The sequence below is a fragment of the Lonchura striata genome, chromosome 30 (genome assembly GCF_050655825.1).
Source record: "Lonchura striata isolate lonStrDom1 chromosome 30, ASM5065582v1, whole genome shotgun sequence".
Classification (NCBI taxonomy): domain Eukaryota; kingdom Metazoa; phylum Chordata; class Aves; order Passeriformes; family Estrildidae; genus Lonchura; species Lonchura striata.
The window spans coordinates 7579200-7595232 of NC_140732.1; the positions used below are offsets into that span (position 1 = coordinate 7579200).

At 58.8% G+C, this 16033-nt stretch overlaps 1 protein-coding gene across 1 annotated transcript in view; it reads left to right on the forward strand.

The window, feature by feature from the left end:
- Positions 1 to 16033, forward strand: part of WIZ (WIZ zinc finger) — a 44051-nt gene that overhangs the window by 4340 nt on the left and 23678 nt on the right. Inside the window, exons 2-4 of the mRNA XM_085563130.1 lie at positions 9375 to 9435; positions 10618 to 12554; positions 14661 to 15389. Of these exons, the coding sequence (XP_085419256.1) occupies positions 9375 to 9435; positions 10618 to 12554; positions 14661 to 15389 (2727 nt within the window). The remainder of the gene's footprint in view (positions 1 to 9374; positions 9436 to 10617; positions 12555 to 14660; positions 15390 to 16033) is intronic.

The following is a 16033-nucleotide window of genomic DNA, read 5'->3' on the forward strand; positions in this document are numbered from 1 at the left end:
TGGAGCTCTTCCCAAAGGTTTTTGGGAGTCAGGAGCTCTTCCCAAAGGTTTTTGGGATCTGGAGCTCTTCCCAAAGGATTTTGGGGTCTGGAGCTCTTCCCAAAGGTTTTTGGGATCTGGAGCTCTTCCCAAAGGTTTTTGGGGTCAGGAGCTCTTCCCAAAGGTTTTTGGGGTCAGGAGCTCTTCCCAAAGGTTTTTGGGATCTGGAGCTCTTCCCAAAGGATTTTGGGATCTGGAGCTCTTCCCAAAGGATTTTGGGATCTGGAGCTCTTCCCAAAGGATTTTGGGGTCAGGAGCTCTTCCCAAAGGTTTTTGGGATCTGGAGCTCTTCCCAAAGGATTTTGGGGTCTGGAGCTCTTCCCAAAGGATTTTGGGGGTCTGGAGCTCTTCCCAAAGGATTTTGGGATCTGAAGCTCTTCCCAAAGGTTTTTGGGGTCGGGAACTTTTCCCAAATATTTTTGGGGTTGAGAGCTTGTCTCAAAAACATTTTTGGGGGTCAGGAGCTCTTCCCAAAGACTTTTGGAGTCGGCAGCTCTTCCCAGAGACTTTTGGGATCAGGAGCTCTTCCTGAGGACTTTTGGGGTTGAGATCTCTTCCCAAATTTTTTGGGGGTTGGGAACTCTTCCCGAAGACTTTTGGGGTCAGGAGATTTTCCCAAAGTTTTTTTGGGTCAGGTACTCTTCCCTAAGTTTTTTTGGGGTCAGGAGCTCTTCCCAAAGACTTTTGGGGTCTGGAGCTCTTCCCAAATTTTTTTTGGGTCGGGAACTCTTCCCAGAGTTTTTTGGGGCCGCGGGGACCCCCCAAATCCTCCTTTGGGTCCGACCTGACCCCGTGACCTCCCCCCTGCTCCTCCAGGTGCCCCCACGCCCTCGGCGCCGGCGCCCGGGGCCGATTTTCGGCTTCCTGAGCCCAAAATTCCGGCGGCGGCTCGGAGCAGCTGCCGTGCCCGTCCTGTGGGGCTAAAAATAACATCCCAACTCATCCCAAATCCCAAATCCCCTCCCGGAGCCGGAACGGGGCCACGGAGTAAAAATAAACCCGGCAGGGAAACGCCGCCAGAGCTTCGGGACTTCCCGAAGTAGGACAAGGACCGGCTTCAGCTCCCCAGTGCGCCCCAAAATCCCAAATTTCGGGCCCTAAAATCCCGAATTTCGGACCCTAAAATCCCAAATTTCGGGCCCTAAAATCCCAAATTCCGGGCCCTAAAATCCCGAATTTTAGGCCCTAAAATCCCGAATTTTGGGCCACAAAATCATGAATTTTGGGCCCTAAAATCCTTATTTTCGGGCTCTAAAATCCCAAATTCCGGGCCCTACAATCCCGAATTTTAGGCCCTAAAATCCCGAATTTTGGGCCACAAAATCATGAATTTTGGGCCCTAAAATCCTTATTTTCGGGCTCTAAAATCCTGAATTTTGGGCCCTAAAACCCCAGGTTTTGGGCCCTAAAATCCCGATTTTTGGGGTGTAAAATCCTGAGTTTTGGGCTGTAAACTCTCAATTTTTGGCCTGTAATATTCTTGTTTTTGGGCAAGTTTGGGATTATGTCCTATAGTTTGGGATCGTGTCCTGGAGCTTGGGATCGTGTCCTGGAGTTTGGGATCCTGTCCTGAAGTTTGGGATCATGTGTTGGAGTTTGGGATCATGTGTTGGAGTTTGGGATCGTGTGCTGGAGTTTGGGATCGTGTCCTGAAATTCAGGATGGTGCCCTGGACCTCAGGGTTGTGTCCTGGTGCTCGGGATCATGTCCTGAAATTTTGGATCATGTCCTGGATCCCAGGATCCCATCCTGGAGTTTGGGATCACATGCTGGAGTTCGGGATTATGCCCTGGAGTTTGGGATCATGTGTTGGAGTTTGGGATCGTGTGTTGGAGTTTGGGGTCACATCCTGGATCCTGGGATCATGTCCTGAAATCCCTCCTCACCTCCTGGATCCCCGGATCCCATCCTGGATCCTGGGATCATGTCCTGAAATCCCACCTCACCTCCTGGATCCCTGGATCCCATCCTGGACCTCAGGATCGTGTCCTGGAGTTTGGATCCCATCCTGGATCCTGGGATCATGTCCTGAGATCCCTCCTCACCTCCTGGATCCCCAGATCCCATCCTGGATCCTGGGATCATGTCCTGAAATCCCACCTCACCTCCTGGATCCCTGGATCCCATCCTGGACCTCAGGATCGTGTCCTGGAGTTTGGATCCCATCCTGGATCCTGGGATCATATCCTGAGATCCCTCCTCACCTCCTGGATCCCCAGATCCCATCCTGGATCCTGGGATCATGTCCTGAAATCCCACCTCACCTCCTGGATCCCCGGATCCCGTGCTGGAGCTCGGGATCATATCCTGAAATCCCACCTCACCTCCTGGATCCCCGGATCCCATCCTGGAGCTCAGGATCGTGTCCTGAGATTCTGGGTCACCTCCTGGATCCCCGGATCCCGTGCTGGAGCTCGGGATCATGTCCTGAAATCCCTCCTCACCTCCTGGATCCCCGGATCCCATCCTGGAGCTCAGGATCGTGTCCTGGAGTTTGGATCCCATCCTGGATCCTGGGATCATGTCCTGAGATCCCTCCTCACCTCCTGGATCCCCGGATCTGGTGCTGGATCCCAGGAGAGCCCCCCCATCCTGACCTGCCCCTCCCTTTTCCCGTGGGAAAAGCTCTCCCGGGATCTCCCGGGCGGCTCCGGGGCTCCCCCAAAGCCTCGGAGAAGCCTCGGAGAACTCCGGCGGCGCCGCGAGCTCCGGCTCCCGGGGCCGGTGCCAAGGCAAACATTCCCGCCGGGAATCCTCCCCCTCAGCTGCGGGATGAGATTCCTCATCCTGGCGGATTTCCCGCCTCGCTGGCACTGCTGGAATTTTTCCAGGAGCTTTTCCAGGAGCTTTTCCAGCTTTTCTGCCTCCGCTGCTTTTTCCCCAGCAGCTGCAGGTGCCAAAGCGCGGCCGGATTTGATTTTTCCCTGATTTTGGAGCTTTCCAGGGAATTTTGACGTTTGTTTTTCCCTTGGCCGTCGCTGACTCCCGGCTCCCACGTGATCCCTGAGCTGAGGTTCCCCATCCCTCCCGATTCCCGGGATTCCCCTGGAATTCTCGTCTGCCCCTCCCCCTCCCCTGCCCTCTCCCCCACCCAGAACTTCTCCAGATTTATTCCCAGAATTTTTCCGGGATCTGGAGCGGGCTCGGGACTCCCCCACCCCCCCGGGATCTCCCCTTCCCTGCGGATTTCTCCCTCCTGAGATGTTTCTCCTCCTCCACCCGCATCGGCTCGCTCCCGAGGGGTCTCCAAACCCTTCTGGGGACATCCCAAAATTTTCCTGGGAACGTTTTCCAGCTCCGGCGGCGGCGGGGAGGGCGCGGCCGCTCCTCCGGCAGCCGGCCCCGGGTTGGGCCTCTTTTCTTGGAAAAGCAGCGGAGCAGCTGTTCCCGGGAAGAGGAGCCGGGAGAACTCGGGGGGGACGAATCCATCGCAGTTTTTGGGTCGTTTTTTGGGGAATTTGTGGCTCCTGGAAGGGCCGCGTTGTCCCGGGAACGTCGAAGGGAGATGAGGCCCGGATCCCGTCGGGGTTGGATTTGGATTTTTCCAGCCCCTGGTGAGCGCTGGGGTGAGGAACCTCCTCCCTTTGTCCATGGATTTCCTCCAGAACCGGAGCTCGGGAGGTTTGGAGTGGCCTTGGCCAGCAGGGATTGTCCCCGGAACGTTCTGGAGCGCGTTTGGGATCATTCCGTGATGTCACCAGGTCTTCCATGGATCCACCTCATCCCAATGCTCCAATGGGGACATTCCAGAGCTCGTTTGGGAGCAATTCCGTGATGTCACCAGATCTTCCGTGGCCACCTCATCCCGATGCTCCAACGGGGACATTCCGGAGCTCGTTTGGGATCATTCCGTGATGTCACCAGATTTTCCATGGATCCACCTCATCCCAATGCTCCAATGGGGACATTCCAGAGCTCGTTTGGGATCCATTCCATGATGTCACCAGATCTTCCATGGATCCACCTCATCCCAGTGCTCCAATGGGGACATTCCAGAGCTCGTTTGGGAGCAATTCCGTGATGTCACCAGATCTTCCATGGATCCACCTCATCCCAGTGCTCCAATGGGGACATTCCAGAGCTCGTTTGGGATCAATTCCATGATGTCACCAGATCTTCCGTGGATCCACCTCATCCCGGTGCTCCAATGGGGACATTCCAGAGCTTGTTTGGGATCATTCCGTGATGTCACCAGATCTTCCATGGATCCACCTCATCCCGGTGCTCCAACGGGGACATTCCAGAGCTCGTTTGGGATCAATTCCGTGATGTCACCAGGTCTTCCATGGATCCACCTCATCCCAATGCTCCAATGGGGACATTCCAGAGCTCGTTTGGGATCATTCCGTGATGTCACCAGATCTTCCGTGGATCCACCTCATCCCGGTGCTCCAACAGGGACATTCCAGAGCTTGTTTGGGATCAATTCCGTGATGTCACCAGATCTTCCATGGATCCACCTCATCCCAATGCTCCAACGGGGACATTCCAGAGCTCGTTTGGGATCAATTCCGTGATGTCACCAGATCTTCCATGGATCCACCTCATCCCGGTGCTCCAATGGGGACATTCCAGAGCTCGTTTGGGATCATTCCGTGATGTCACCAGATCTTCCGTGGATCCACCTCATCCCGGTGCTCCAACGGGGACATTCCGGAGCTCGTTTGGGAGCAATTCCGTGATGTCACCAGATCTTCCGTGGATCCACCTCATCCCGGTGCTCCAACGGGGACATTCTGGAGCTCGTTTGGGATCATTCTGTGATGTCACCAGATCTTCCATGGATCCACCTCATCCCGGTGCTCCAACGGGGACATTCCAGAGCTCGTTTGGGATCAATTCCGTGATGTCACCAGATCTTCCGTGGATCCACCTCATCCCGGTGCTCCAACGGGGACATTCCAGAGCTCGTTTGGGAGCAATTCCGTGATGTCACCAGATCTTCCATGGATCCACCTCATCCCGGTGCTCCAACGGGGACATTCTGGAGCTCGTTTGGGAGCAATTCCGTGATGTCACCAGATCTCCCATGGATCCTCTGCGACAGGGACATTTTGGGGTTTATTTGGGATCGTTCTGTGATGTCACCGGATCTTCCATGGATCTGCTCCAATGGGGACATTCCAGAGCTTTTCTGGGATCAATTCCGTGACATCACTACCAGATATTCCACGGATCTGCTTCAAGGGGGACATTTTGGGGTTTATTCAGTGATGTCACCGGGTCTCCCATGGACCTGCTTCGATGGGGACAATTTGGGGTTTATTTGGGATCAATTTCGTGATGTCACCACCACATTTCCCATGGATCCTCTCCAACGGGGACATTCCAGAGCTCGTTTGGGATCATTTGGTGATGTCACCAGATCTTCCGTGGATCCACCTCATCCCAGTGCTCCAATGGGGACATTCCAGAGCTCCTTTGGGATCATTCCGTGATGTCACCAGATCTCCCATGGATCCTGTGTGACAGGGACATTTTGGGGTTTATTTGGGATCATTCCGTGATGTCACCAGATCTTTCATGGATCTGCTCCAACGGGGACATTCCAGAGCTCGTTTGGGAGCAATTCCGTGATGTCACCAGATCTCCCATGGATTTGCTCCAATGGGGACATTCTGGGGTTTGTTTGGGAACAATTCCATGATGTCACTAGATCTTTCGTGGATCCACCTCATCCCAATGCTCCAATGGGGACGTTCCAGAGCTCGTTTGGGATCATTCCGTGATGTCCCCAGATCTTCCATGGATCCACCTCATCCCAGTGCTCCAACGGGGACGTTCCAGAGCTCGTTTGGGATCATTCCGTGATGTCCCCAGATCTTCCATGGATCCTCTCCAACGAGAACATTCCAGAGCTCGTTTGGCTCATTCCGTCGCCGTCTCTCCGTGGCCTCGTGTCTCCGATGGGAACGTTCCAGGATCTGGGTCAATCCCAGCTTCCCGTGGGAATTTATTTGGGGTGGATTGGAGAGGGAGGAACTTCCGTTTGCCCCTTTCTTGTGGAATTTCCGCGTTTTTCTCCGGGAACGTCGGGATTGCCGACCCCGGGCGCCTTTGCCGGCCCAGCGGTGGGGTTGGACCCCCCCAGGTGCTCCTTGGAGCTGGAAGAGCCAAACTTGGGGCCGTTGGATGGATTCGGGGCCGGGCGGGGATGTGGGGAATGGAATTCCGACTTCCCCGCGTTTCCGGAGGGATTCGGGGGAGTCAAACGGCTCCGACGGTGCCGGGGACCGGAAAGTCCCCAATTTTGGGCATCTCGTGGTCGTGGGCGACCAGGGGAGGGTTGGGCTTGATCTTGGAGTCTCTTCCAACCGAAACCATTCCGGGATTCTCCTTTACCGACCTTGATTGTTCCATGGCTGAAAATTTCCACCATGGAGTTCCTCGTGGTGCCGGTAACGACCCCGAATCGGCGCCGTCCGTGGCAGGAATCCCTGGGGTTGGGTTGGGTTGGGTTGGGTTGGGTTTGGTTGGATTGAGTTGGGTTGGGCTGCGTTGGGTTGGTTTTGCTTGGGTTGGGTTGGTTTGGGTTCATTTTCATTGAGGTGGGTTGGTTCTTGTTGAGTAGAGTTGTGTTTGGTTGGGTTGGGTTGAGTTGGTTTGGGTTCATTTTTGTTTGGTCGGTTTTGGTTGAGTTGGGTTGGGTTTGTTTTTGTTGGGTTGGGTTGAGTTGGGTTGGGTTGGGTTGGGCTGAGTTGAGTTGGTTGGGTTGGGTTGTTGGGTTGGGTTGGTTGGGTTTGGTTTGTTTTGGTTGAGTTGGGTTTGGTTGAGTTGGATTGGGTTGGGTTGGTTTGGTTTGGTTGGGTTGGGTTGAGTTGGGTTGAGTTGGATTGTGTTGGGTTGGGTTGGGTTTGGTTGGGTTGGGTTGAGTTGGGTTGGGTTGGTTGAATTGCGTTGGGTTGGTTGAGTTGGGTTGGTTGAGTTGGGTTGGGTTGGTTTGGGCTGAGTTGCGTTGGGTTGGGTTGGTTGAGTTGGGTTTGGTTGGGTTGGGTTGGTTGAGTTGGGTTGGGTTGGTTTGGGCTGAGTTGCGTTGGGTTGGGTTGGTTGAGTTGGGTTGGGTTGGGTTGGGTTGGTTGAGTTGGTTTGGGCTGAGTTGCGTTGGGTTGGGTTGGTTGAGTTGGGTTGGTTGGGTTGAGTTGGGTTGAGTTGGGTTGGGTTGGTTGAGTTGGGTTGGGTTGGTTGGGTTGGGTTGGTTGGGTTGGTTTGGGCTGAGTTGCGTTGGGTTGGGTTGGTTGGGTTGGTTTGGGCTGAGTTGCGTTGGGTTGGGTTGGTGGGTTGGGTTGGTTGAGTTGGGTTGGTTGAGTTGGGTTGGGTTGGGCTGAGTTGAGTTGGGTTGGTTGGGTTGAGTTGGTTGGGTTGGGTTGGTGGGTTGGGTTGGTTGAGTTGGGTTGGGTTGGTTGGGTTGGTTTGGGTTGGTGGGTTGGTTTGGTTGAGTTGGGTTGGGTTGGTTGGGTTGGGTTGGTTGGGTTGGGTTGGGTTGGTGGGTTGGGTTGGTTGGGTTGGGTTGGTTGGGTTGGTTTGGGCTGAGTTGCGTTGGGTTGGGTTGGTTGAGTTGGTTTGGGTTGGTGGGTTGGTTTGGTTGAGTTGGGTTGGGTTGGTGGGTTGGGTTGGGTTGGTTGGGTTGGGTTGGTTGGGTTGGGTTGGTGGGTTGGTTGAGTTGGTTTGGGTTGGTGGGTTGGTTTGGTTGAGTTGGTTTGGGTTGGTTGGGTTGGTTTGGTGGATTGGGTTGGGTTGGTGGGTTGGTTGAGTTGGTTTGGGTTGGTGGGTTGGTTTGGTTGAGTTGGGTTGGGTTGGTTGGGTTGGGTTGGGTTGGTGGGTTGGGTTGGTGGGTTGGGTTGGGTTGGTTGGTTGGGTTGGTTGAGTTGGTTTGGGTTGGTTGGGTTGGGTTGGTGGGTTGGTTGAGTTGGTTTGGGTTGGTTGGGTTGGGTTGGTTGGGTTGGGTTGGGTTGGTGGGTTGGGTTGGGTTGGTGGGTTGGGTTGGTGGGTTGGTTGAGTTGGTTTGGGTTGGTGGGTTGGGTTGGTTGGGTTGGGTTGGGTTGGTGGGTTGGGTTGGGTTGGTTGGGTTGGTTGGGTTGCTTGGGTTGGGTTGGTGGGTTGGGTTGGTTGAGTTGGTTTGGGTTGGTGGGTTGGGTTGGTTGGGTTGGGTTGGTTGGGTTGGGTTGGGTTGGTGGGTTGGGTTGGGTTGGTGGGTTGGGTTGGGTTGGTTGGGTTGGGTTGGTTGGGTTGGTTTGGGTTGGTTGGGTTGGGTTGGTTGGGTTGGGTTGGGTTGGTGGGTTGGGTTGGGTTGGTGGGTTGGGTTGGTGGGTTGGGTTGGGTTGGTTGGTTGGGTTGGTTGAGTTGGTTTGGGTTGGTTGGGTTGGGTTGGTTGAGTTGGGTTGGGTTGGTGGGTTGGGTTGGGTTGGTGGGTTGGGTTGGTGGGTTTGGTTGGGTTGGTGGGTTGGGTTGGTGGGTTGGGTTGGTTGGTTGGGTTGGGTTGGTGGGTTGGGTTGGTGGGTTTGGTTGGGTTGGTGGGTTGGGTTGGGTTGGTGGGTTGGGTTGGTGGGTTTGGTTGGGTTGGTGGGTTGGAGGCCCCTCACCGGTGAGCGCCCAGCCGCTGCCCCGGCCCTGGACGGGATTTTGGGCGACGCCGTCGGTTTGGCAGATTTGGGAACCCCTGGGAGCGCCCGGGGAAATTGAGGCACAAATTCCCGCCCCGCTTCCGCCATTTTGGCTCCCAGGAACCAATTCTGGTCTGACCCAAGTCCCCGCCGGGAACGGGATGGAAACATCCCAAAAAGTCACAAACCGGGGTGAAACGCCGGGATTTTGGGAATGTTGGGGTCAAACGCTGGGATTTCGGGAGAATTGGGGTCAAACTCTGGGATTTTGGGAGAATTGGGGTTAAACTCTGGGATTTTGGGAATATGGAGCAGGGATTTTGGGAGCAGGGAATGGGGGTTTTGGGAATGTGGGACAGGGATTTTGGGAATGTGGAGCCGGGATTTTGGGAATGTGGAGCCGGGATTTTGGGAATGTGGGACAGGGATTTTGGGAATGTGGAGCCGGGATTTTGGGAATGCAGGGTGGGGATTTTGGGAATGCGGGATGGGGATTTTGGGAGCGTGGCCCCGTGCCGGTACCGGGATCTCCGGCAGCTTTCCTGTGAAACCGAGCTGGGGCTGCACCGGGGCCGTGCCGGGAGAAGCTCCGGGAGCGCCGGGGCCGTGCCGGATCTCTGCCGGGGCCGTGCCGGATCTCTGCCGGGGCCGTGCCGGATCTCTGCCGGGGCCGTGCCGGATCTCTGCCGGGGCCGTGCCGGGCGCGGCTGAGCCGGCGCTCTCCGTCTTTTCCAGAGGAGCCCGACCCCGCCCCCTCCGGAGCCGGCCCGGCCGCAGCGCACCGGACACAGCTCGGGTGAGACGGAGGGAGCGAGCGGCCGGCACGGCCACCAGGCCACCCCAGTTCATCCCAGTTCATCCCAGTCCATCCCAGTCCCTCCCAGTCCCTCCCAGTTCCATTCCAGTCCATCCCAGTTCCCTCCCAGTTCCCTCCCAGTCCATCCCAGTCCCTCCCAGTCCCTCCCAGTTCCATTCCAGTCCATCCCAGTCCCTCCCAGTCCCTCCCAGTTCCCTCCCAGTCCATCCCAGTCCCTCCCAGTCCCTCCCAGTTCCATTCCAGTCCATCCCAGTTCCCTCCCAGTCCCTCCCAGTTCCATTCCAGTCCATCCCAGTTCCCTCCCAGTTCCCTCCCAGTCCATCCCAGTCCCTCCCAGTCCCTCCCAGTTCCATTCCAGTCCATCCCAGTTCCCTCCCAGTCCATCCCAGTCCATCCCAGTCCCTCCCAGTCCGTCCCAGTCCGTCCCAGTCCCTCCCAGTCCCTCCCAGTCCATCCCAGTCCATCCCAGTCCATCCCAATCCCTCCCAGTCCCTCCCAGTCCATCCCAGTTCCCTCCCAGTCCCCCCCAGTCCCTCCCAGTCCATCCCAGTTCCTCCCAGTTCCCTCCCAGTCCATCCCAGTCCATCCCAGTTCCTCCCAGTTCCCTCCCAGTCCATCCCAGTCCATCCCAGTTCCTCTCAGGCCCTCCCAATTCCCTTTGGATCCATCCCAGTTCCCCCTGGTTGTGTTTTCCCAAAATCCCACTTTCCACCCCAAAATCCCTTTCCAACCCCACAAACGAGGAGCGCCTGGAATTCCTGAGGCTCTCCCACATTTTCGTTGGGGTGGGAAGGGATGGATTTGTTCCTCTCCCAAATTTTCGTTGGGGTGGGAAGGGATGGATTTGTTCCTCTCCCAAATTTTCGTTGGGGTGGGAAGGGATGGATTTGTTCCTCTCCCACATTTTTATCCGGGTGGGAAGGGATGGATTTGTTCCTCTCCCACATTTTTATCCGGGTGGGAAGGGATGGATTTGTTCCCCTCCCACATTTTTATCCAGGTGGGAAGGGATGGATTTGCTCCTCTCCCACATTTTTATCCGGGTGGGAAGGGATGGATTTGTTCCCCTCCCACATTTTTATCCGGGTGGGAAGGGATGGATCTTCCTTCCAACCGGCGTTCTCCCAAATTCCCACTTGCCACCCCACGCTTGCCTTGCAGCCCGGCGGCCGAGGCGCCGCCGCCGTTCCCGCGGGCGCGGTTGCGGCCGCCGGCCGACGGCGCGGACGAAAGCACTTTAGACCCGGCCCGGCCGGGCGCGGCGCCGCCGGACAGCGACCGCGCCGAGCCGGCCGCCGGCGGCGCGACGGCGCCGGGATCCACCGAGGCCGGGCCGGCCGCCGCCGAGGAGCGGCGCCGGACGGAACCAAAGCAGACGGGCGCGCTCGGCGCCGAGCCGCCGCTCCGCCGCGGCGTCCGGCGGCCGGAGTGGATCTCCGGGAGCCCCGGCCCGTCCTTCCAGGAGCCGGACGGCGCGGCCGGCCGGGAAGCGGCGCCGGCGTCGCGCGGAGCCAAAGCCAAAGCCCCGGAGAGCCGCCGGCGCGCGGCCGAGCCGGAGGCGGTGGGGAAGCAGACGTGGACGGTGAACGCCGAGGACTCGGTGGAGCGGCTGCCGCCGGAGGAGCCGCGCCGGGACGAGGCGCCGGAGCCGGAGGACGCGCCCAGCGTCTTCGCCTGCGTCGAGTGCAGCATCTACTTTCGGCGCCGGGAGCACCTGCTGGAGCACGCGCTGCAGCACCACCGCGGCGCCCCGCGCGGCGCCGAGGCGCCTGCCGGCCGCCGGCACCGCTGCGCCGAGTGCGGCTGGGCCTTCGCCGAGCCGGCGGCGCTGGAGCGGCACCGGCGGCTGCACCAGGAGTCGCGGGAGAAGATCATCGAGGAGATCCAGAAGCTGAACGAGTTCCCGGACGAGGGCCGCGAGGCGCGGCTGCAGTGCCCCAAGTGCGTCTTCGGCACCAACTCCTCCAAGACCTTCGTGCGGCACGCCAAGATGCACGTCAAGGAGCGCAAGGAGCACGCCGGCAGGAGCGCCGGCCTCTTCGGCGAGCTCCGCGCCGCCGCCGGCCTCCGCAAACCCTTCGGGGCCGAGGAGCCGCCGGCGGCGCCGGCCGGCGGAGCGCCGAGCGCCCGCGCGCTCCGCGCCTTCCCGGCGCCCGACGAGCGCGTCCTGGGCGAGCACCTGAGGTTCGCCCGCTCCCGCTTCTCCTGGCGGCCCGACGGCTTCGAGGACGACGCCGACCGGCCCGGCACCAGCCGCGACTCCTACGGCCGCCTCGCCGACGCCGAGCTTTTCGGCGAACCCGAGAAGGGCTTTCCGGAGCGGCTCCCGGCGCCGCCGTGCCGGGAGGCTCCGTCCCTCTACGAGCCCGCCGCGCCCGCCTTCGGCTCGGGCCCGCCGCGCTCGGAGCCGGGCGCCGCGCCCGGCACCGGGGAGCCGCGCGGCTTCCAGCGCGCCGCGAAGGCGGCGCCGTTCCGCGCGCCGCGCCCGGCCCCGGCGCCGGCCGGCTTCTCCTCGCCCGCGGCCTTCGCCCGCCCGGCCCCGCCGCGGCGCGGAGCGGCCGCCCGGCAGCCCGACGGCGACGAGCTCCGCGGCGAGCCGCGGCGCAGCCCGACCGCCGCGGTGCCGTGGGCCGCGCTGGAGCTGAAGAGGAGCTTCGGCGCCGCGCTGCGCGCCGTGGACCCGGCGGCGGCCTCGGAGGAGCAGCGGCGGCAGCTGAGGACCACGGTGCCCGTGGTGGTGCTGGAGGAGCCGGGCGGGCGCCGCGGCGCCGGCGAGAGGCCGCGGGCCAAGGCGCTCAAGCGGAAGGCGGCGGCGGCGGAGCCGGCGCCCGAGGAGCCGCCGCCCTTGGACGTTCTCCTGCTGGAGGCGCCGCTGGAGCTGGAGGAGCTGCTGGGCTCCGAGGCGGCCGCGCTGAGGAACGAGGAGAGGAGGTGTCCCTACTGCCCCGACCGCTTCCACAACGGCATCGGCCTGGCCAACCACGTGCGCGGCCACCTCAACCGCGTCGGCGTCAGCTACAACGTGCGCCACTTCATCTCGGCCGAGGAGGTCAAGGCCATCGAGCAGAAGTTCTCCTTCCAGAAGAAGAAGAAGAAAGGTAGTTGGTGCCCAACGGCCGGCGCGCCCGCGGCGAGGTCTTCTGCTGCCGCCCGGCGTGGCTGGGGGCGCGGGGGGCTGCAGATGCACGGGGCTTGGTGGTCACCGTGGCGACCAACCCACCTGGATGTCTGACCAAGGTCTTGGTGGTCACCATGGCTACCAACCCACCTGGCTGGTCCTGGTGGTCACCGTGGCTACCAACCCACCTGGATGTCTGACCAAGGTCCTGGTGGTCACCATGGCTACAGACCCACCTGGATGTCTGACCAAGGTCTTGGTGGTCACCGTGGCTACCAACCCACCTGGATGTCTGACCAAGGTCTTGGTGGTCACCATGGCTACAGACCCACCTGGATGTCTGACCAAGGTCTTGGTGGTCACCATGGCTACAGACCCACCTGGATGTCTGACCAAGGTCCTGGTGGTCACTGTGGCTACAGACCCACCTGGACGTCTGACCAAGGTCCTGGTGGTCACCATGGCTACAGACCCACCTGGATGTCTGACCAAGGTCCTGGTGGTCACCATGGCTACAGACCCACCTGGATGTCTGACCAAGGTCCTGGTGGTCACTGTGGCTACAGACCCACCTGGATGTCTGACCAAGGTCTTGGTGGTCACCGTGGCTACAGACCCACCTGGATGTCTGACCAAGGTCTTGGTGGTCACCATGGCTACAGACCCACCTGGATGTCTGACCAAGGTCTTGGTGGTCACCATGGCTACAGACCCACCTGGATGTCTGACCAAGGTCCTGGTGGTCACTGTGGCTACAGACCCACCTGGACGTCTGACCAAGGTCCTGGTGGTCACCATGGCTACAGACCCACCTGGATGTCTGACCAAGGTCCTGGTGGTCACCATGGCTACAGACCCACCTGGATGTCTGACCAAGGTCCTGGTGGTCACTGTGGCTACAGACCCACCTGGATGTCTGACCAAGGTCTTGGTGGTCACCGTGGCTACAGACCCACCTGGATGTCTGACCAAGGTCTTGGTGGTCACCATGGCTACAGACCCACCTGGATGTCTGACCAAGGTCTTGGTGGTCACCGTGGCTACCAACCCACCTGGATGTCTGACCAAGGTCTTGGTGGTCACTGTGGCTACCAACCCACCTGGATGTCTGACCAAGGTCCTGGTGGTCACCGTGGCTACCAACCCACCAGGACATCTGGTCAGAGATCTTGGTGGTCACTGTGGCTACCAACCCACCTGGCTGGTCTTGGTGGTCACCGTGGCAACCAACCCACCTGGACGTCTGACCAAGGTCTTGGTGGTCATGGTGCTTACCAACCCACCTGGACATCTGGTCAGAGATCTTGGTGGTCACCGTGGCTACACAGCCACCTGGACATCTGACCAAGGTCTTGGTGGTCCTGGTGCCTACAGACCCACCTGGACATCTGGCCAGAGATGGATTTTGGGGGTTTTTTTGGTTTTTTTGGGGTGGAGTTTTAGGGTTCTTGTTGCTTTTTAGTGGTCCTGGTTGGGGTTTTTTGAGGTTTTTGAGCTCCTGGTGGTTTTTGGTGGCCCTGGTCCCACCACTGACCACGTGTCCCTGTTTGCAGTGGCCAGGTTTGACTTGGGCATGTTCAGCCTGATCTTGGTGGTTTTGGGTTCCTGGTTTTTTGGGTTCTTGTTGGTTTTTGGTGGCCCTGGTTGGGTTTTTTTGGGTTTTGGTGTTCCTGGCTGGGTTTTTTTGGGTTTTTGGTGGTCCTGGTTGGGATTTTTGGGTTTTTGATGTTCCTGGTTGGGTTTTTTTGGGTTTTTTGTTTTCCTGGTTGGTTTTTTTTGGTTTTTGGTGTTCCTGGTTGGGGTTTTTTTTGGGTTTTTGGTGTTCCTGGTTGGGTTTTTGGTGTTCCTGGTTGGGTTTTTGGTGGTCCTGGTTGGGTTTTTTTGGGTTTTTGATGTTCCTGGTTGGGGTTTTTTTGGGTTTTTGGTGTTCCTGGTTGTTTTTTTTGGTTTTGGTGCTACTGGTTGGGTTTTTTGGGGTTTTGGTTTTCCTGGCTGGGGTTTTTTGGGTTTTTGATTTGCCTGGTTGGGTTTTTTTGGGATTTTGGTGGCCCTGGTCCCACCACTGACCACGTGTCCCTGTTTGCAGTGGCCAACTTCGACCCGGGCACGTTCAGCCTGATGCGCTGCGAGTTCTGCGGCGCGGGTTTCGACACGCGGGCGGGGCTGTCGAGCCACGCCCGCGCCCACCTGCGCGACTTCGGCATCACCAACTGGGAGCTCACCGTGTCCCCCATCCACATCCTCAAGGAGCTCCTGGCCACCGCCCCCGAGCACCCGGCGCTGCTGCGGGCCATGGGCGCCTCGCCCGGCCGCGACCTCCACCGGGATCTCCACCTGGATCTTCACCGGGACCTCCACCGGGATCTCCACGCGGATCTTCACCAGGACCTCCACCGGGATCTCCACACGGATCATCACCGGGACCTCCACCGCGATCTCCACACGGATCTCCACCAGGATCTCCACCAGGACCTCCAACGAGACCTCCACCAGGATCTCCACCCAGATTTCCACCCGAATCTCCACCCCGATCACCGGGAGCTCCACCCGGAGCTCCACCGGGATCTCCACCCAGATTTCCACCCGGATCTCCACCCCGATCACCGGGAGCTCCACCCGGATCTCCACCGGGATCTCCACCGGGATCTCCACCGGGATCTCCACCCGGATCTTCATCCGGATCTCCACGCCGATCACCGGGAGCTCCACCGGGATGTCCACCCGGATCTCCAGCGGGATCACCGGGACCTGCGGTGGGATCTGCAGCGGGAGCCGCCGCCCTGGCGGGAGGAAGCTCTGCGGCCCTACCGGGACGGTGAGCGGCCGGAGCGCGGCGCTCGGCCAGCCGGCGGGATGGGGATCGGGGATTTGGGGATAAATTTGGGGGTTTTGGGATCCGTTTGGGGTTTGGGGTCGGTTCTTGGATTTGGATTTTGGGGATTTTTTGGGATCCATTTGGGGTTTGGGATCCATTTGGGGTTTGGGGTTGGTTCTTGGATTCGGATTTTGGGGATTTTGGGATAAATTTGGGGTTTTTGGGATCCGTTTGGGGTTTGGGGTCGGTTCTTGGATTTGGATTTTGGGGATTTTGGGATAAATTTGGGGTTTTTGGGATCTGTTTGGGGTTTGGGATCCGTTTGGGGTTTGGGGTCGGTTCTTGGATTCGGATTTTGGGGTTTTTGGGATCCGTTTGGGGTTTTGGGATCCGTTTAGGGTTTGGGGTTGGTTCTTGGATTCGGATTTTGGGGATTTTTTGGGATCCGTTTGGGGTTTGGGGTCGGTTCTTGGATTCGGATTTTGGGGATTTTGGGATAAATTTGGGGTTTTTGGGATCCGTTTGGGGTTTGGGGTTGGTTCTTGGATTCGGATTTTGGGGATTTTTTGGGATAAATTTGGTGGTTTTGGGATCTATTTGGGTTTTGGGATGAGTTTTTGACATTGGATTTTGGGGATTTTTTG